Source organism: Colobus angolensis, unplaced genomic scaffold, assembly GCF_000951035.1.
Source record: "Colobus angolensis palliatus isolate OR3802 unplaced genomic scaffold, Cang.pa_1.0 Scaffold189, whole genome shotgun sequence".
Taxonomy (NCBI): Eukaryota; Metazoa; Chordata; class Mammalia; order Primates; family Cercopithecidae; genus Colobus; species Colobus angolensis.
In genome coordinates this window covers 3,115,713-3,138,453 of record NW_012115032.1, presented here as the reverse complement: position 1 = coordinate 3,138,453, position 22,741 = coordinate 3,115,713, and the positions used below count along the sequence as shown (strand labels likewise).

The 22,741-nt window shown below is 33.4% G+C and overlaps 1 protein-coding gene across 4 annotated transcripts in view; it reads right to left on the bottom strand.

Moving 5' to 3' along the window:
* Positions 1–22,741, bottom strand: part of EPHA5 (EPH receptor A5) — a 360,922-nt gene that overhangs the window by 261,217 nt on the left and 76,964 nt on the right. For all 4 annotated transcript variants that reach the window (XM_011940291.1, XM_011940293.1, XM_011940292.1 and 1 more), the window contains exon 3: positions 15,882–16,545. In XM_011940291.1, coding sequence (XP_011795681.1) covers positions 15,882–16,545 — 664 coding nt within the window. The remainder of the gene's footprint in view (positions 1–15,881; positions 16,546–22,741) is intronic.

Here is a 22,741-nt window from a genome sequence, read left to right as displayed (position 1 = left end):
GTGTGTGTATGTGTGTGTCTGTGTGTCTGGATCCAATTACATAATAAACATGGTATGCTTAGAATAGTTTGTGATATATAGACTTTGCTATAAATGAATTGAATGAATTTATATTACAGAAAATTTATAAGGGAGGAGAAAAAAAGCAGATTAAAAGAGCGTGTAAGTAGAATAAATCAAAACAACACAAAATAAAGTAACTTTAGAAAAAAGTAGTAAGAATTGGAGAAAAGAAAAAAAATCAGAAACAACCAGGTTTTAAATCTTACCTAGCAGTTGAAACTTAGAGGTTTTCAGGATCCAACACTATTGTTTTAATTGACCTTAAGAGCTAAAATAGTTAGTGCTTCTGACAGTTGAAACAGGATATGTTAACTTTATTAGTAGACAAGCTGAAATGGCAGTATACAAATAAAACAACATACTTTTGTTTCCAAGAACAAAGCAAGAAGACTTATTTAGGAAAAACAAAACAAAATTAAACAAAACAAGAAAATCTGAAGATTACTGGAGATCACAGTTACATTTAGCTGTGTATCTCTCCTTTATATAGAGAAAACATGAAACAGCTGTTGTAATCAGTGCTTATAAATCTATGAGCTCTCAGAAGCATTTAAAATGATGAATTAGAAACAATTTACACAAAAGAAAGAAAAGGAACATATATTTTTCTACAGCAGTATGGACATATACTCCTTTTCAAGACTTATTATAAAATTAGTAATATTTATAATATAAAATTGGAAAAAAATACCTGCAGCTTTACTTTCTTTTCTACAGCAAATACGCTGAGAAATAAAAAAGTAATCATTTTTGGAATATCTTCTAAAAATAAAGAGAAAAAAGGAAAATAGGAGAAAAGGAAAATGAGGGAAAGAAATAAGGAAGAGGAAAAGGGAGAGCACACTTAGGGAAATTGGATTTGGAGTCAAATTTTCCTTAATTATTGAATTATTTTAATATATAAGTAATGAGAAAGTCTCAGTAAATATTAACAGCATTTGATTGCATATATGTTATTTTGAATAATATGAAACCATCTTTTCTACTTCAAAATCATCATATATTAGTAATATCTTAATTGTACCCAATTTAATAAAACTTTCTCCACTAAAATAAAGTCACATATACAAGTTACGCAATAATTAGACAATCTTCAGTTCATTGTGATTTATTTTCATGTTACTGATGCCATATACAAATATACATAGTCATATGAGTAGAATTAGTTCTTTTTATATCTTCTTTTCATACAATTATTAGCAAATAGTTGTCTTTGATTTTGATTTTTCAAAACAGGTAGCAGTTATTATTTTTCTTCATGTCAGTGCGACAATACTCTCTATACTTGACCTTTTACTACACATTTCTTCACCTGTCATTGTAGTAATTAAGCTTTATCTACTTTTTAAATTAAAAACTAATATGTGTTATATTCTAAAATGTTAGAAATCCCAATGAGTTTTTTTTTTTTTTTTCTTTCAAAGCTAAAGCTGTATTTGAAGCTAACTACTAACTCAGGGTTCTTGGAAATCATATTTAATCTACATTAACCTCATTTATTTCCAATTATAAAATAAAAACAACAGTATATATCTGGTAAAGTTATTGTGAGGATTAAATTCTTTTCTAGAGACCTGGCAAGCAGCTGGGTGAGATAATGCATGGATATGAATTTTCTTTTTTCCAAAACAGTTCTGTTCTACCCATGAGAACATAAGGACATTTGTCTTCATTATCATCATGATGGATTCATTTAGATCAATCATCAGAGAAGTAGCAATTATTTTAATTGTACTATTTTGCTTATAAAGATATTTTTTATTTCTGCTTTTGCTTTTAATTGTCTTTGTTTTGTTTTGTGTTCTGCTTCTTTTCAACTTCCTACCATCAAGAATGACATGAAAACACTTCAAACTGAAAGTCTCCTCCAGTCAGAAACCTTGTACCTGCTAAATGTGTAATTTTGGAGTTGGTGGGGAGATGAAGAATCCTTTTGCTTCTTTATTGTGGAAATGAAAAATCTAAAGATCCAACTAGGTCCATGAGGTACAGAGGATGCTCCCACCTCAGAATCCTGACAAAGTCTCCTCCCTTATTTTATACAGTACAGTTTTGTTTTATTGCTTCCATACCACACCTCCAAACAAGACAAAAACAACAAACAAAACAATACTTGAATACAAATGACAACTAATACTCCAAAAGGCCAAAACATGTTTTAAAAATCCTGTACTATTTACAGGAGCAGACAAGTAACACAAAGCAGCTTATGTGTCCAAGAATGTACAAACCAAAAGTTTAGAGATGGATTGAGAACTTTTAACCCATGGATACAATCTCTCCCTCAACTACAACATATATGTTGAGCTTATGCCAAAAGGTGCCCTGACCCTATCTGGATGTTGCCATAGGAAATATGTTAAAAAGTCTAGTTCGGTTCCTGACTATTCATAGAGCCTAATTATAGGACCTCTATTGTCTTGGATAAGAGCTTCAGAATCCTAGACGTTGTTATGCATTCTTTGCTTTGCTCACTCAGTCTTGCTTTGCTTGTTTGTTCCACCTTCCCGCTACTACATTTTCTTCCTTTCTAGCTACTTTCCTTTTCCTCAGTCTGAGGTCTGAAAATAGGATCCGAATCTCTCTTCTGTAAAGACAACTCTGGTGGCTCCTGTGTCTTTCTGGGGTGCCGCCCTCTCATGTGCACTCTAGTGCAGCTCCTACAAACAATGAATTAAGCTCACAGGTGATCTAAGTTGAAGTGACATCATTAAACGAATTTCAAATGCATTTTGTTGCAGAACATGTAGTAAAAAGGTACAGACTTTGAAACAAACACACTGGGTTCAAATGTCAATTTGCCACTTTCTAGTTTTAGTTTGTGCGATCTTAGGAAAATTAACCTTCCGAGCTTTCAGTTGCCCCTGAAACGGTGGCTCGCAGGATGTCGTCAAGCTTAAAAGAGTGAATATGAATAAAACATTTAACAGTACAGGCACACAGCAGCTTTTTGCAAATGTGTCAACCCTTCTTCTTGTTTTACCACTCCAGTTAAAATATCCTGACAATTCTGATATTCAGAATCTTAGATCTTATTTCTTGGGATCGCTATTATTTCTAGTATATTATTGCTTTTTACACTGCACTTGAAAGTCAAACTATTCCCTTTGGCCTACTTTTGTATTTTCTAGGAACAAGCTCCTTTTCCCCTCAGCTTTCGTTCCATTCCCTGTAAGTGCAGATGAAAATAACTATGCTCTCCTGAGGTCTGCTCAGGGGAACACTCTGGCTGGTCGTTCCCTTGATGATGACAGGTTGCCCTCGGCTAAGACTTTCCCCTTCATCAGATTTTTACCAGAAGTCAGATTTTTCACCCAATTCTGTGCTTCCTGAATGCTTAATTTCTTACACCCTTAGTTCCTGATTAAGGCATTTTATTTATGGTCTCTCTATTCCTGTAACATATATTTAATCATTAACAACATGCCTGGTTGGTCTGGTTTATTTCTCTTTTAAATTGAAAGGAAAATGTTCACACTTGCACTCATACCAACAACTCTTAGGAAGCTTCTAAGTCTTTAAAGGGTTTGCCATGAGTAGCTGGCCTGGTCGGACGGTACCAGGTTGAGCGTGCCCCTATCTTCCAGTGCTCCAATGGCCAGGGTGGTGGCAGCAATACCAACAAATACTAGTACAAAAACAAAAACAGAAGCAAACAAAAGACTCCACCACTTTATCTAGGATTATCTCTCACTGAAATTTGAAATTGCTTTAAACTTTTAAACCTAACTTGCAAGTATTGAGGATTTTCTTTGTGCCAAGTACTAAGCTTTATGAGCCTCCAATATTTAAAATCTAATCCAGGTTTTGAAATCATAATCAGTATGTTTATTGTGGGAGACAGTGTAAACATTTTTTAGCATGAATTGGTTTCTAACATTATGTACTGAGAGCAATAACCACTCAGGGCCTGGTAATGAAGTATGAAAGAAATCCAACTAAAACTTGATGTCTTTCAGTGTTATTTGGTTAAACTGCTAACAGACTTTTTTTTTCTTTCGCTTGTTCATAATAGTATTCTGGATTTAAATTCATTTTCACCTGCACAAAGACTGAAGCTCCCCCCAAATTTAACTACATTATTCTATTGCTGCTGGTCTGTGTGGGCCTTGAGGAGCACAACCTGACTTAAATGGGCTCTATTATTACTGTTCAAGTTCCCTCCCCACCTCCCTCTCCAACCACTGACTGTGCCAAAGAAAGCCACTGCTGTCACAAAACAAGGAGTCTTCACTGTTGTGACATTTCATTTATCTGGGCAGCAACATTCTTGAGAGGCGACTTGCCTAGCTCTAAGTGAAGTATGGAAGACAATCAAATGCAGTTAAACAAACCGGTGTTGACATATTAAATCATGCTTGAACCAAGAGAGCAAACACAGATGACACACAGAACCTTCTAAAGAGAATTTAAAATAAATAAGTAATACAGGTCAGTCTCGTTCTAAAAAAAGAAGCTTTTAGCATTGGAAAATATTGGGAATAGGTGAATATTTAAAAATCATTCACAGGACAAAGTAATTATGTTGCTTTCAGATTGTGAGGCATAAAAGTAGTGTGGGAAAAGAAAGCCTAAGGGAAACATGGGAAATTCTGGTGAAATCACATCACATGACTTTTCCAACCCATAGAATGGAAAATAAAACTTTGATAGTCTCATTTTTTATTTTATTTTAGATAACTCCTAATGGAATCCTTTCAAAATACTTTGAATTCATCAGAGGAAAATCTCTTATGCATATGGAGTAGTGTATTATGATTCTCTTTTACAATCACACAGCAGGAACTTTCCAGCATTCATTCACCACGTCTGATTCCTGCTAACAATTCCATCAAAGAAATGGAGTTATCCATCAGTCAAATTATCATTTGCTCTAATTGTTACTTCCTCCAAACTGTGGTTCTTCTTTCTTTCTTCACCTTTTCTTTTATAAACTACACCTTTACAGTGCTCAAATGAGCAGGATATCTTCAAGCTCAGAAAAGATGAAAGCATATCAACAAATCACTTTGGTTCTTATAGATGAAACACTACTGGTTAGCTGTAAATGCAGACAAAGCATTTAAGCACCAAAGAGAATCAAATATTTAAAGATAAGATGTGATCTACATGCATGACAAGAAATAATAAAGGATATAAAAGGATTTTCATGTAATGAAAACCAGTTATGAGATCATGTATAGCTTAGAATTCACTTTTTTACTGTTACTGAGAATTACGCACTTCCTAAAAAGAACTATGCCAGGGTTGGTAATTCCATGCCTTCCTGACTTATAATAATTGTCACGTCTTTCTAGACTAAGGGATGAGTTAAACTTAAAGGCAATAATTGTACAATTTCAGTAAAAGGCATACTTTTCTATGAGTAGCATAAATTGGAGAGAGAGATAGAGATACAAATTAAGCTACAGTTGCTGTTAGATAGTTTTCTATGCAACCCTTTAAAGTAGGTAAGTAGATTTCTCAAAGTTAATCCATTCAGGGGGCACATTAAATAAATCTATAGAGGTAAAGAACAAAATATTTAACATATTAATCCTAGATATGGACCTAGGAAGTAGCAGTGCTTTTTATTCAGGTTTATCATTGATGCAATATACAATTAAAACTACAAATCAATCATTGTGATTGAGTGTGGTTTTACACTGTACAAAGTCAAAAAATAAAACAAAGCATCTGAAGTAAAATATATGATTTTAAGGCTAAAATTAAAATATGGTGGTTGTGTGATATCAGACAGGTTAATCCCTTCCCCAGCTTCCCTCTCCAGATCTCATTTTCCTTATTAGCTTACTGACCTTCAGAAAATTTTCAACTCATATGTTACATTTTTATTAAGGTAATGAAACAAGATGTGCTAAAAAAGTAAATATATTATTATCCTGTCTAAAATAAAAGTTTTCCTTTTTCCACATGGAAGGATCATTTCCTGTTCCCAAGTTTCACTCATATCTTTATTTCATACTCCTTTCTCAAAGACTCAAAGAAAAGACTTTGCCTGAATTCATCTTTATTTTAATTTTTTTAGAAAAGTTTCAGTTGTGATCAGAAAAGATGAAAAAAAAAATGTAAGGACGGAGAGGAAATTTTTTTCCTAAGTCATGTAAATCATTTTAATTCTAACGTTACTTACAGAAGGAGGAAAAGAAAAATCATAGCTTTTCTTCTGTTTATTACAATGTTAAAATGACAACGCTTATTAACAAAAGAAAGTTACTTTACTTGCCAAATTTTTCAGACAGCTTAACTAACATGTTTTCAGATATTAACTATTTAGTAAAATAACATGAGTTTTGAGTAAAATTTAAATGAAACGTATCTTTGGAAAACATAAACATTCTTCATTTTTTCCTAATAAAAAACTGAATTTAGTATTGAGGGGGTCAAGTAATTTTACAAATTTTATCTTCCTATCAGTCCACAATAATTTTTTTTTTTAATTAAACGTTTTGTATTTGGCATGGTGTACCTGGGGAGCTATAAAATTTAGAACTTGTGAGTTCTCAGAAGGCTTTCAGTACCAACCATGTGAAGGTCTAAGAAAACCTGAAAATGCTTCAGGTACAAGCATCAAAAAAAAAAAATCCTAAACTAAGTATAACAGTTTTAGGTTCCTGTTATGTTTTGTTTTAACACGAATTCCATTAAAACTAATAAATTAAAAATGTCTGCAATGGCAATCCACACAGGGCAGAAACAAAGGGAAGCCAAAGCCTAGAGTGGTGAGTGCCAGAGCATATCCTAGGTGGCCCTGCAAGCTCAGTGGCATGAGGCAGGCTCTGGGAGACAAGGCAACTTGAAATTTAATGTCCCAGAATCCAAGAGAAAAGGCCATAATCTTGTACCAAGTGGGGAGACCTTCAGAAAATCTGAAACTTTGAAAAGCTGGCTACATCTTCAAGAGGACTCCGAGTTAAAAAATAAAAATAAAAATAATAAAAGAAAGACAGAAAAAAGAAAAGAAATGAAAAGTGCCCATGTGCACAAGGAAAGCACAAAGACGCTGTTATCTGATAACCTTCAAATGGGAAGAAGAAAGCACAACCTTCCTTCAAGAATCAAAATCAGTGGCCTTCTCTGGGTGAGGTTTTGGGGTACAAATTCGTATTAATCACCAAAAGCCAAACACACATGAATTTCAAATCTTACAACACATGTCAACCCTGGTTTTATGTAACAATCAACTAAGAAACATTTTTAAAAATATTGAACTTCTGGCTAGCACCATACCCTGATATCAGAATTTCTCCTTGGTATGGTCAACAACAATGCTGTTTAAAATGATTGTGCTGCACTTTAAATGTTGAGCACAGAAGAATTAGATAAAATTTGGTCCCAGTAATGCACATCAGTAAGAGGAAATGCTAAATCATGTGAGAAACCCCTCTAGGTCAGTAAGAAAAAGACAAGCATCCCAAAAGGGGGCAAAATAAACAAACAGCTAATTTATAAATTGAACTCGTTAGAACATGGATGCATCTCTACTTTTTTCTCTACTTTTCTGTTGACTTTTCCTCTAATTGGCTAAATATTGCCTATTTATGATAATGGGATAGAGAAATGATAGTAAATATGTAACTCTTAAGTCATAATGCAATTATCAGAAAGAAGTGTTATTAGTTCTAATACTATCAAAAATTAAATAATTACCATATATATGATAAAAGATATTGAGCATTTTGAGGGGGGAAATAAACATTTAACTAATGCACAATGGCTCTAAAAACATTGATACCGTACTATTATTACATATATACAAGGGACTAAGATAAATAAATTACTATTCTTGACCTTATATACTAACATGATCCTAATTTATCTGTACCTTAGTATCCCAATCTGTGAAATAAAAAAGAAAAACACATTCACTGCAAAAGTACTTCTTAAGCTTGAGTGTACATAAAAATCACCAAGGAATGTGCTAAAATGTAGATTCAGATTTGACATTCCAGGGTAAGGCTGAGATTCTTCCTTTCTAAAAAATTCCCAGGTGATGTCAATGCTGCCTGTCCATGTACCATTTCTAAATAGGCAGACATTACTTGAAGCTACATGAACACTTTACAGGTGAAGGTTATAACATTTAATATTTCACAGAGGAAGAAAGCAGGACTCAATCTGGTTTTGTAACTTGACCACAGTTTCGTATTTACCAAATGCTAGAGTGAGATTTGAGCGGAGGCCGGCATCACTTTTAAGTCCTGTGCCGTTAATCTGCTACGCACACAAATACCTCGTGATGCTTTCAGAGATCAATTTTAATGTTTGGAGTCTATTGAATGATTTTATGCAAGTGTTGGCTACTTTGTTTCTTATACTTTGCATTCCTTTTTTGAACTATTAGTTCTCAAGAATCTGAGAACTGATACTGAAATAGTTCCTAAATCACATTCTAAGTTTTCACCATCAAATTTCTCTGTACACACTTTTCCCAAGAGAGCGGTTCTGTTTTATGTTATCAGACTTTATGTAAGTTATTTTGCTGGTATCTGAATAACAAGAAAATAAGCAAACAATAAAACAAAGGGACTATTTTTTGGTGTCCTGGAACATTTAAATGTTGTAAATTTTAAATATATAAAGCTTTTTGTGAGGTCTTTATCATTAAAATCTTTTCCTGATAGTTACCATTTTATAAAAATGCATTATAATAAAAGGAGCTTATCCAGTGCATATTATTTTAATAAATGTTTATTATTAAGAGGTGTTTACACAAGTATGAGACATTTCAACATAAAATATAATCATTAATTCTCCATCCATATAACCATGATGAAACTCAAGTCCATTAATGTTAAGATTCATTTGCACAGTAACAATACGGAACATGTCATCATCATATAAAACATCCTAGAAAACTGCCCAAAGTGAAATTTACAAAGTAGTTATTACTGTTACGGTAAATATGAGGTATAGCATTTGCCTGTTACATTTATTCTAAACTAAAAATATATACAACCTCAAGACTTTCACTAGTGTAATTTATTTTATGAGTGAGAAAGTAGGAGTGTAAACCAGATTTAAAAGTTTGACCAGAAATAAATCACAAGGTTTTTGGTTCTTCTATGTCTTTTCTTTCATTGCCAAGTCCCTGTATTTGTCCATCCACATAGAGCAGAAGAGTCACTAGTCATTAACCATTGTCCAACCAATGAAATGAGTTCTTTAAGAAAAAAAAAAAATGGGTTTTATACTTTCAATGGGTATAATAATTTGCAAATAACCATCCACCAACACCACGCATAAATAAACTGGATTGTTTCATGTTTGATATGCATTCATTTGACCCTAGGTATTTATTAGGAGTTTTCTGTGTTTAAGATAATAATAAATGTGTAAAAACATCATATTTTAGCTGGTAAGTTCAGGAATCATCAGGTCTTTTATTTCTCAGATTTTAATAAGCAAATACATTTTTGAAAGTGTAATTTTAGAAAGAAATGATAAATACATAAAATTAACGTATTAAAATAGATTTCTGCACTGGAAGCTCCCTCTGTTAGCTGCACTGTTTCCCAATTTTTTCACAGTTTTTCCCCCCTCATTTCTATGTTAAATGCCACCATTTCAGAAAACAAAACAAAACATTTTCTTATTTCCCTATCTAAAATACCACACTTCACCCACACAGCCATTAGAAAATTTCATAAATTTTAACTGTAGATGTGAGTCTATATGCATGTTTGTATGCATATATGTCAACATTCCTAGGATACAGGAATTGTAAAGGCTAGATAGAGTGCCTACTATAATAACAACTTATAGAATGAGTGATAATGTCTACCCAGATAGCAAATTTTTCAGTTTTGTACTTCTAACAAAAATTTTATAAAGGAAGTTCTATAAAACTTACATAGTTTTATTTACCCAATGGAAAAATGCAGCATTATTATTTGATAAATTAAATTGCTCAGGAATATACTACGTACTTAGAGAAAACTAGATAATTTTATAACCTGTAGCTATACTTTATTTTATAAGGAAGACACATATGCCTATAAATACATTTTATTTTTAATGGCAGCTAAAATAAATAATCTTAATTGAATAAATACAGTGTGCTAGGTAGTGTGCCAAGTAATTTTTATATAATATCTCACAAGATTTTTACGAGCTAGTTAGAGATGTGGAAAGCAAAGAACAGAGAGATTTGGCAATTTGCATGGGGATATAGCGTTGGTAGATGGCAGAGGTGGGATAAGATTCTATTCATTTTTACTCAGAATTCATGTGTTTAAACTACTAGGGTATGCTGCCTCTTACAAGCAGCATATTTCCCACCATATTCAAATTCAATTAGTCACATTTAAACATGTACATCTCCTTCATTCTCCCAAATTTAAAGAAAAATGTTCAATTTTGCAAAGATATCCAGTCCGTAAACATATCCACAAACATATTTTGTGTCAGTGGCATGTGTGTTCATTTGGGGAGGGAAGAAGTATTTGGATTAGTGGTTCTCCAATGGGAGTGATTTTGCCCCCAGGGAATATTTGGAAATATCTAGACACATTTTTGACTGTCAAACTGGGGCGTGGGGTGTCCTACTGCATCTAGAGGGTAGAACCCAAGAAAGCTGCTAAATAGTCTACAACGAACAAGACAACATCCCCCTCCCCACCAGCAAAAATTATCTGGCCCAAAATATCAATAGCTTCAGTGCTGAAAAACCTCGATTTAGAAAAAACAAACAAAAATGGACAAACAACAACAACAAAAATTTCCGAACACTCTCTAAAATTTTATTAGAACTAATCTAAAAGTAGGCCAGGGAGCAGTTAAAATAGGGGGAAAAAAAGACTATTTGAATTATTCTCTTATGTAATGTTTGTAAGTGGGTGAAATGATTTGGCTACTTAATTGCCTTGGTTGTTCCTCACCAAAGCAGAACACACACACACACACACACACACACACACACTCACCGACACATCTCACATGGGCACCGTTGATATTCTGTACTTCCATAATTGCCATCATTTGTTCAAATTTTGAAATTAAAATAGGTTCCTTTTGTTACGTATAATAACATACTAAATAGAACGATAAGTTCAACCTCTTTGATGTTTTTTGGTAATGTGCCTAATTAAAAATAACTAGGCTCTCTAATGCATAATTACATGAACACCTAATATACTATATTTCCACCCAATTTTGTTTCAATCATAAATATGCACCAGAAGTATGAATGATCAACATTCTACTCCCTGCTGTAACTGTACTGTTTCTGAATCAAGGCTCTTTCTTGAATTGGATATTTTCACTACATTTTCCTTGCTGTGCAATAATCTCCCAGTTGGACAATTAATAAGTACTTTTTCTCCACAGCCCTTGATGTGTAACCCTCCTTATCCTGTGTTTTAGCATGTACTGTATACCTTCTTCACTCTGACTGGTTTTGGCAGTGACCCACAATCTGAATCTCTTTCCTCCATTTGATATAAGTGACACTATAATTATCTAGGGCTAATTTCAAATTACTACTTCATTCCACCAGCAACTGATGAAGATTAGTGGTCTTGCCTTGCATCTAAGTAAGTCAGCAACATAATCACAAGAGAACTCAGCAGGCAACATTTGATTCATGTGAACTCAATTACTTCTGTCAAAAACATTCACTTCAATAAAAGGCAGAAACTTCTAAAACGTGTTTTTGCTAACCATTTTTCTACTAAAAAAAAGTCTCACATGAGTGTTAGGGGAAAAAATAGCATGAATTTCACCAGAAATAATAATAAATAACAAGTGGGGAAACATACTGGGATAAATGGATTTGAGACATTATTTGTTTCTGAAAATGCTAAAAGAAAAGACTTCCAAGTAAGAAATCTGTAGACTTAAATCGGTTTATTATAGAAAATTTAGACATATAAGTAAGACTTACAAAAATAAATGTACACTATATTTTAAGTTCATACAATAGAAATGAGTATTTTGTTACCTCGTCAAAACCAGATTATTATGGGTGAGGTAGTCTATTTCTCTTAAAGAAAGTTAAACGAGAGGAAGTTATATGAAGATGACAGATCACAAATTGCTAAATTGACCAGGACTCCAGACTCACTTGTTGGTCATCTGGATTGAGGCCATATGTTAATGAGCTGCCTAGCATTCTGAATCTTGAAGGTTTAGTTTGTAAAAGGCCGTGTGTCAACTCCATCACGTAAAGCACATATAACAAGTCACATAAGCATGATATGACAGCAAGTACTCAGTCACCTGCCAGCACAGACTAAGAAATATTAACATATGGAAATCATTGCCACAGACATATTCAAACTTTAGCTTCTCAACAATATAATTATTTCTAATTAAATTCTAATATAGTTTGGTTACTAAGAAAGTGAATAATTAAATGTCATCATGTAATATGGCCATATTATATTTAAATATGTGATGTTCTGTGCTCTGTAAAGTTCAATAAATTGTCTTCTCTAATAGCTAATATGTGAAGTACCAATCACATATGACTTAATACCTTGAATGTGAAATTTGGCCTGAGAGTCTTAGAACTAAGAAATGATTAAGCTAAAAGACTTAATATCCACCAATTTTCAGACCAAGGAGATATTTTACAGATAATACAAAGGTAAAATGAATCAACACAATGTGGTCTTTAACACAGAATAACAGAGTATTCTTTTACACCTTTGCAGTTTTTCTTTACTCTCTTTTGAATTAATTGTCCTTCTCTTTTGCTTTTTGACTTCTTTCTCATCCCTTAGGTTAAGGAGTACACAGTCTCCTGCTATTCCTGTCATCAAGGAGTATGTAGACTAACAGGAGTAGAAAAAATAATTAAACAGATAAGAAGTGTGCAAATAGATGTAAAATAATCGTTCTAAATGGTTCTATGAAGGAAAGACATATGAGTAAACAGTGATGCTTGATTTAGCCTTGATTCATTGGGGAATCTTCTCTGTAGAAGGGATACCGGAGCACACATCTGAAGGATTAGTGTATGTTAGATACAAGAATAATTCATGGAAGAGAACATATTCTTAAAACAACAAGTAGTGAAAATGAGCAAATTGTCTTTGAGAAACTGGAAAAAGCTACCTTGGCTAGTGCATAGGGAAGGGGAGAAAGCAAAATTTAAGATGAGTCATGTAAGATAACTGGAGCAAAACCATACAGCCTCTTAATGAAAAAACTTTGTCTTAAAGGAGACCACTGAAGTGTATAAAGAGTGTGTGTGTGTGTGTGTGTGTGTGTGTGTGTGTATGTGTGTGTGTAGAGGGGAGGTTCCAGGGGTGGGATGGGTGTAAGAAACAAATGTTTGCATTTGTTATAGGTGATACATTCATATGGTTAAAAAACCAAAACTATATATAAAGTTATTCATTAAATTTGAAAACAAAGTTTCAACAAGGTTTACCTCTATATTTAAGGAAAAAGGAAATAGAGAGAAGTAGATAATTTAAAGAGAAAGTTGACTGGTAATTTCTATAAACATTTTGTGATGGATTGGAACTGGATAGCGAGTAGGAAAGAGATGAGAAAAATGATCCCTAAATTTCTGGCTTATTTAGAAGGATAGTTCCAAATCATCAAGATCCCCACTCAGAGGTTTGAGACTAGCAGGTTAACATTGTAAAATGAGCTAGAGTCATGGTGGCATTTTATAGCACATACACACACACACACACACACACACTTACATGTACTTATTGTGTATAGATAGAAATGTCTCAACAATATCTATGATGCTTTAGTTCTCCAAAGCAAACCCTCAAGATTTATTTATTCATTCAATCAGTCATTAAATCATTTATGTATAGAATAAACACTTGAAATTCTTCCTAGAGTGCCATCACATACCATTGGTACATAGTAAAATACCAACAAGCATTAATCATAGAGACTGCATGTATGAAACATTCTCTGGGCTGTGTAGTAAACTTTTTGCATCAACTCTGCAAACCACTGCTCCTACTACCAGGGGAGGAAGATAAATGCATGAATTAAGACAGAGTCCAGTTAAGTAAAGTTTCCTACAATGAAATGTCTCCAGTTAATCCACTGTCCCTCAATTAAGGGTCTATTTTTCAATTATTAAGAGAAGAACATGAAAAGAGAAAGAAAAGATGTTGCTAACACTTGCACTAAGACAGCATTGCATTCTGTCAGAACGCTGCTTCCCAAGATTTTTGTGACTATCACCAGCAGAATGTTTTAATCTCATCAACAATCAAAATGCATCCTCAAAACATGGAGAGAGGTCTCTCATATTATCTGTCAATCAAAATAAAGACAAAGGTCATGGTGGTCTGAACTAAGTGATCACATATTCTCTAAAATGATAGAAACAAACAATCAAATAGAGTATGTTGTTTTATAATACTAATAAACAAATTTTTAGAAACAATAAGATTTGTATTTACAATATTTTAGACAGAAATATGTTCAGTGGATTGCTTATAACTCCTGCTTTTGATCCTTTAATTACATAAAACCTCACCTTAAACCAGTAAGATTGCTCAAAAATAAAAAACTAATATTCAAACATTTCTTTAATTCCAATCCTGAAGAAATTATGATTCATTTCCCCAATAAGCTTATAAGCATTTTAGAAACATAATTTTGATCTAACAAAACTTTCAGATGTGCTTGTGTAGATATAAAATCAAGGGTAGAAAGTTGTAGCTTGCATGGAAAAACAATAAAATTAATAGTAGATGGTATTTCAAAGATACAAAATAGAAACTGGTGCTGAAAAAGGCATTTCAAGTGAAGTGCAATGTGTTTCTGGAGAGAATTAATTAACCAAAGTTATTATAATTTACAGGTAATTTCCCTAGTTTTGTTTCCCTGGATCGATAATCAATCTATAGTCAAGCATGAACAAATGAGGAAGTCTGATTCATGTAATAGAGTGGACTTAGGAAAAATAAATGCACCTGAAACTACCAGGTAGGACCAAGGGGCTGCTCAGCATCTAAAGTTCCCTCAGTTAATACTCATTAACTTTCATTACCTATTTAGTACACTCACATCATAATGGAAACAAGTTCAGGATCATGAGGGCAATTTCCAGTTTAAACGGCCAACTCACCACACTGTGGGCAAAATGAGGGCATTTTCAAATGAAGACAGAAGCATTCATGATCAAGTTTCAATTTAAAAGAAAAATAAAAACAGAAAAAAATATCCCCAAGGACAAATTGCTTTAAAATGACCTTTTGTATGGGTTCTATCTTCAAATAGTTATTTTTGTGGGGCACTGCTTATTATGCATTTAAAAATATCTGTAATTTTTAAAAAGCAAGCACGTAATTGCAGTCATATGTAAACAACTCAGTAAACTAATCCTCTCAGTTTACAAATGTTTTGCTGTAAAGTTCATATGGCTGAACTTTTTTTCTGAAGAATTTTTAAAAGGCAGTTAAAAACATGCCAAGACAAGTCTAATCAAAGATTTTGCATTTAAATTTGATACAGCAAATAAAGAGTAGAAGACAAGTTCATGGAGAGAAAATAGAAGCAGCAGACAATAATTATACAATGAAGGTTAGTAGTCCCTTGGTTTGAGTTTTTCAAAAATAAAATTTCTAAAAGCAAAGTGAATATGAAATATTACACTGCAAGTCAGACACCCTCTGAGTATTAATTATGTATATCCAATAAAACATTACATTAAATCTTTCACGGTTGCCAGAAATTTCAAAATTCTGAAAAGAGAAAAATCAAACTTGAGAGAAATAATCTCCATAAATTAGCAAAGTAAAAGGTCATTTGCTCATAATCATTGGAGGAAATACATATACATGATCCAACTGAAGCAGACAGCCCCTGCAGATCCGGAGGCAAACTCTTACCTTGACAGGTGCCATTTTTCTCTTCATATCCTGCCTTGCACATGCATTTCCCGATGGGCACCAGCCACTCCCCTTCGGCGCTGCAGTGCATTTTGGGAGGTTCATCGGTCACAGAATGGTTGACACAGGAGCCTGACACTTCGAGCAATTGGGAAGAATCGGCTCCAGTGATGGTGTCAGGGAAGACAGCCAAGTGTCGTACCACAGAAGGGCATTTTTTATAGTATACACGCACAGAAACCAGAGCAATGCAAGCACCAACATCTTGAAAAGCAAGATAAAATCCCTTTTTGCTTAGAGGTCCTACATCTCTGACCTCTGTATTCAGTTTCATAACACGGTCACCAAGATCAAGTTCTGTAAAGCTCTCATCGGCAGCAATGGTATCAATTTTGATGTACTGGTTTTCCTTGATGTTTCTCCCATTCTTATCATCTGACTCAAAGTAATACATGTTAAAGGTTTCCTTACAGGTCCCCAGTCCTCCAGGAAGGCTGTTGCAGTCTCGCAGGGTAAATTTGAGTTCTATGAAGATTCTGGAAGCACCTTCATTGGAGATCCAACTGGTCAAAAGCCAGTTATTCTGATTCTGTTCCATCACTTTGCATACTTGGTATGTGTGGATAGGGGCATAATTTTCATCCACTTCACCAATCTCTTCCCACTGTACAATATAAAACAGAAAGATAAAAAACTTCAAAAAAATAGAAAATAACCAGGAACTATAGCAAAAATTGTAAAAGAAAACTAATTGAGATACAGAAATTTCGTATCCTCAGTATGTGATATTTACAGAAGGAACTGGATATAAAGTATTGGGAGAAGAGAATCACAAAGTTTTTATGGTCATTTTTAAATTAAAAGCAAATTAAGAAATTATCATTCTTCGTTTCCATCATAACTCTTAAGACAAACACATATGAATATGCCCCAGGGCAGGGGGGAGGAGTCACGTAAAAGAAATTTATGCCCCAGGGTAGGGGGGAGGAGTCACATAAAAGAAATTTAAATGTGGGTGAGGTTAACAAAATGAAGCAAAGAAAGAAAAATATGTATATTTTGAATAAAGTTCAGCATATACAAAGATAGAGTAGAAAAAATTTAAGAAGAATACAAGAAATGCAATTAAAAAAATGAAATAAGGGAAAAAAGGACCACAAATTTGAAAAAGAAGGGAGAAAAATGTAACATAAAAATACAGTCATTTATTTAAATCTGTCATGTCACAAATAACACATCAATGGAATAAAAATTGAAAGAAAATCCATTCGTTTAAAATTAATAATAGATCTTGATTTCACTGAACCCATCTATTCAGGACTCTCACAAATTGGCTAGCTAAATATTAATTCATAGATTTATCTGCGTATATAAACATTGAGACAGATACGAAAGAGAGATTAAAAATTACAGATTAAGAATATGGATAACCTCGTCATTTTAAATACTAACTAACTTCTTGTGATATCTTGGGACCCCATTAATTCTTTCTTATCAAGGCATTATTTTATCCATAGTGGCCTTAAGAGTTCTGAAGATTTACAGGATGTAAAAAAAAAAAATTAAGTACAATTTACATAGCTTACAAAATATTCTTTGGAAGAGTTCTAAACCTATCTCTTTCCTAGTAAAATACTCCAGTTTTGAGAATCTCGATGTACCATAACCATTTCCTGAACAGTATAGAGCCAAATTTTTATTTTTCAATAAAGACACAATTATAACTTAAGGAATTTCTGAAACCTGTAAAAAATTTGTGTGTACAAAAACGGTATCTAATTTTAAATCTTTAAATACCACTGAAACACAAGTACAATGAAACCATACTGACTTTCAAAAAATCCAGAATGCGTGATTTCAGACATTAAGTATTGTAGATTAAAAAACTATATAGACACTCATTTCTTAGACGTGAAATTAAATATAGCATTATTTCTTGATTCTGTTCTAAAAGCAAAGATGTGAAAAATGCAGAGGCACAAAGGACGCAAATAAGTCTTATACATCAGATAGCTCCTCTTGAAATCTAGCTGCCACATCAGACAGACATAAGCAAAAGGTGCTAATGAGGTAAAACTGTTGAGCTTCTTAAATTCACAAGAGAGAGACATGAAGATTTTATCTTGCCAAACAATTTCCATATTATGTTATAACCTAAAGACTCAGTTCTTTCACTCAATTTCATTTTTATCCTCTCTCAATATGTATATAAACTCTACTTAGCTGCTGATTTTCTAAACCAGCTTTCTATTGCAGCATTCCATCATTAAACTACTTACATTTTATTTCCAATGTGATTTAAGTATCAATCTTTTTATATTATAAATGGCACCAAATATTATGATCAATATTTCATACATACAAAAAAATATGTCAACTAATCAAATAAAATGGTAAGAAGTATCAATTTACTGTAACAAGATTAACTAAATATATATTTTTTGAATTAGTAAAATGAAAGATAATATCAAAAATCTCTTCTCTATAAAAAGAAAATAAAAATGCTATCTTATTTCTGTTTTAAATATTTGTTTTATGATAATGTTCCGATACAAAACACAAATATATATATGCATATATATGTGTGTATGTTTGTGTATATATATATTTTTTTTATTTTGCCTTGAATCACTTATTGATGACCTATTTCTGGACAATATATTCTAGTAGGATCCTCCTAGCAAGTAAAAGCAAGCAGAATAACAGGATCTTTCAAGATGATAAGCCAAGCAATTCAGCCTTTGTCTGTACAAAGTCCAGAGTACCACAAATATTATTAAAAATGCAAGCCAAGCAGCACTTGGCAAGACAGCTTAATAGTTACTGCTTCAGGTGATAAAGTATGTGCATAAGCATCTTGTTTCTCTGAATATTCTCAATTAAGAAGAGGGAAACTATAATTTTCATTGAATTCAGAAACTGTCATGGTGAGATTTTATTTATTTTTCTTTTCAAGTACCCAAAATATAAATGATAACTCACATTTTATATTTCTAGTGAGCAAATAGAATTAGTTTAATTTAAATAATTATGGCCATAAGTCATTCAGAGAATAACACGGGTAATATATCCATCTCCAATATCTGCTGTCATTGAGACACATATACTAAGAAATGGACAGGAATATTTTATTTATTTTAGGCTAGCTATTTGAAATAAAACTTTGAATTTTTCTAAGCTTTCTTTCCCCTTTAATATGAAGAGAATATCTTGCTGTCCTCAGCAAAAATCAAATATGAAAAAAAAAAAAAAAAGAGGGTGAAGGGAAAGAAGTAACACTCACCAAGAACTTTAGAATGTGGCAGACGTATTCCCAGACACTTTTACAAATGTCATGTACAGGATATTACAGTAACTTAATAAAAGGCACTGATAGGAATCAATATTTTCTGTTCATTTTTCTTGGATTTTCCATGACTTCATGATTTAATAAAAATATTTGCTGATCCTTTGATTACTGGAAGTGGTGAGCCTGGACATTTTGGAAACATGGATGGCTGAATGCGATATGATGGCTGTAGCTCTGCTCTTTAGGTCTAGCAGTTATTCAACGCCATCCCCTGAGCCCATTCATTTCCCTATGTTTATTTCCTCCTTATTGCCCATTCTTTCCCGTTAAGAATAAATAACTGGTTACACAGCTTGGGTTCACTTGATTTATCTCCCAGATTCCTAGGGTTACTCCTTTTCCCTCAGGGCTCTGAAAATTCCATGTCAGTTGCATTCGAAACCCATTGCTGGCCAGGCATCTCACATCAGCCACATTCATCAGAGAAGGGTCAGGGGAGGAAAGAACGTACTTTCATAACCATATGTGTATCATGGAGTTACAAATTTTTCCCACCCAAGCCGTTAGGAACTAGTTTCTTCCCAGCTGCCTCTCATTGCTCTCTTGGCCTTCTGGTATCAAGCTCCTGCTGCTTCCTACCCTGTTGGCATAGCTCTCATTTCCAGACCCCCATTTTTTCGTGAAGAACTTGAAAATACTGACTCACGACACATGGGCTGGACCAGAAATCCCTCTTACATTATGTCCCCAAATTCACAGTAGAAAGCGTCATGTGAATGAAGACAATTTTAACCTTTCAAGTTATTAGGGGTGCCCATTATCTAGTTCTGTTTTCATGATTATATTTCTATTTATCTTGATTCTATATTGAGAGTCACTACTGAGGCTAAGATGCAGTGGTAAGAAGCTTTGGAGTAGACACTTGAAAAAAAATGCCACTGTATTGGTCTTGTATAGAAGAAAAATACAAGCCTGAAGCCCTAGTTTTAGTCCCAGCTCTTATAATCTCTAGATATATAAGCTGAGATCCAATCTCTGGCATACCAACTATGCAAATCTGTAATGAGAATGAAAACTCTCTATCCTAGGCATCTAATATTCAATAAAGAACATCAGGAAGGGCCTTAAAAGAGCCAGCCCTGTTGTTCATTTTAGAAATAAGAAATTGAAGACCAGATTTAAAAAAGGGTTTACTTAAGCTCACACAAGACCAAGCTGACCACCTGGGCATCTCCTCTGCCCATATCTTCCTTTGTCTTCTTGTCAGCACGTGTTTGCCTCAAAGTGTGGATTTGTGCATGGGATTCCTTGATTCATTGCATTAATTGCTACTCAACATTTTTTCCAGACATCATGTAACTATAAATAAGTCTGTTTTTTTTCTTTTGCTATATATTTTAATACTCAACCCCAATATAAGGGAGAAGCATGCATGATTTTCTTATCATTGACTATATCTTACAGTCTGATGCAACAGGGCAGAGTAGGGCACTTGATATATATTTTTAAATGAGTGAGTTAGTGTCAAACATATACATATGACTTCTCAATTCAGAGATCCCACTAATTTGAAATAATTCAAACATAGTGAATAAATAGTTAAATGTTTTGTGCTATCTTGAAAACAAGAAAATACATTTTCTTCTTTGTAAATCGTCAGAATTTTATAAGAGCAAATTAGAAAGGTTTATAAAAGCAGATTTTTTAAAAAATTAGCTTGGCAATATTTAATTAAAACCACTAAGTATTTATTTAAAGACAGTGTCTTATTTCCATTATTGATACAATTTTTATGAGCTTAGTTTTACCTATTAACCTGTTGAATGATTTTCACTAGCATTACATTTCACTAATTATAACTGATAACTTAGTTTATTTTATTTGTGAGCCTATGTTTTCAAAATAAGTTTTTATTTTGTCACTCAGTAGCCTTCTTCACCATTCTGTGTAAATCAAAAGCCCGAAATATAGCATATCAGTTCAAGGAACTATGGACATATTTCATATTTCAGTCAAATAATGTTAGGACCATCTTAGGACTTTCCTTTGCAGAACGACATAAAAATCTGGCAAGGAATCAATTGCCTGCAGCTTTACTCTGACATGACCAAAGTATAACTTTCTTGGAAGACCTTGTTTATCAAATAACTGCCTCTTTACATACATGGAAAGCTGTTCTTCATGCTTTGAGTCACATTTTTTAAATATAATATCTTCTCAAGTTCCTCAAAGCTAAGTAAATTATAGGTTTTAAATTTAATTAAAATATTTTTATATACTATTTATTGTGATTTTCATTGTGCAAATGTGTGTGGTATGTTTTGTTTCACTCACACTGTTTTGCTAACTTTACTGAAGGTATCCTGATTTCAAATAACTATTCACTGATGTTTTTTAAAAAGATGTAAACCTAAGACTGAAAGTCATAAAAACCCTAGAAGAAAATCTAGGCGATACCATTCAGGACATAGGCATGAGCAAAGAATTCATAACTAAAACATCAAAATCAATGGCAACAAAAGCCTAAATTGACAAATGAGATATAACTAAACTAAAGAGTTTATGCACAGCAAAAAAAAAAAACAAACAAACAAACAAACAAAAAAAACTATTATCGGAGTGAACAGGCAACCTGCAGAATGGGAGAAAATTTTTGCAATCTATCCATCTGACAAAAAGCTAATATCCAGAATCTACCCCCCCAAAAATACAAAAGCAAACAAACAAAAAACATCAAAAAGTGGGCAAAAGATATGAACAGACATTTATCAAAAGAAGACATTCATGCAGCCAACAAATATATGAAAAAAAGCTCATCATCACTTGTCATTAGAGAAATGCAAATCAAAACCATAAAGAAATACCATCTCATGCCAGTTTGAATGGCAACCATTAAAAAGTCAGGAAACAACAGATGCTGGAGAGGGTGTGGAGAAATAGAAACACTTTTACACTGTTGGTGGAATTGTAAATTAGTTCAACCATTGTGGAAGACACCAGCAATTCCTCAAGGATCTACAACCAGAAATACCAATTGACCCAGCAATCCCAATATTGGGTATATATCCAAAGGATTAAAAACCATTTTGCTATAAAGACACATGGACACACATGTTTACTGCAGCACTGATCACAATAGCAAAGACATGGTAGTATCCCAAATGCCCATCAATGATAGACTGGATAAAGAAATTGTCACATATATACACCATGGAATACTATGCAGCCATAAAAAAGGATGAGTTCATGTCCTTTGCAGGGACATGGATGAAGCCAGGGGGTAGGCGGCTAGGGGAGGGATAGCATTAGGAAAAATACCTAATGTAGATGATGGGTTCATGGGTGCAGCAAACCACCATGGCACGTGTATACCTGTGTAACAAACCTACACGTTCTGCGCATGTATCCCAGATCTTAAAGTATATGTTAAAAAACAAAGCAGTACCACTTTAAGATTTTAGAAAGTGCCTGGCGCCTGTAATCCCAGCACTTTGGGAGGCTGAGGCGGGTGGATCACGAGGGCAGGAGATAGAGACCATCCCGGCTAACACAGTGAAACCCTGTCTCTACT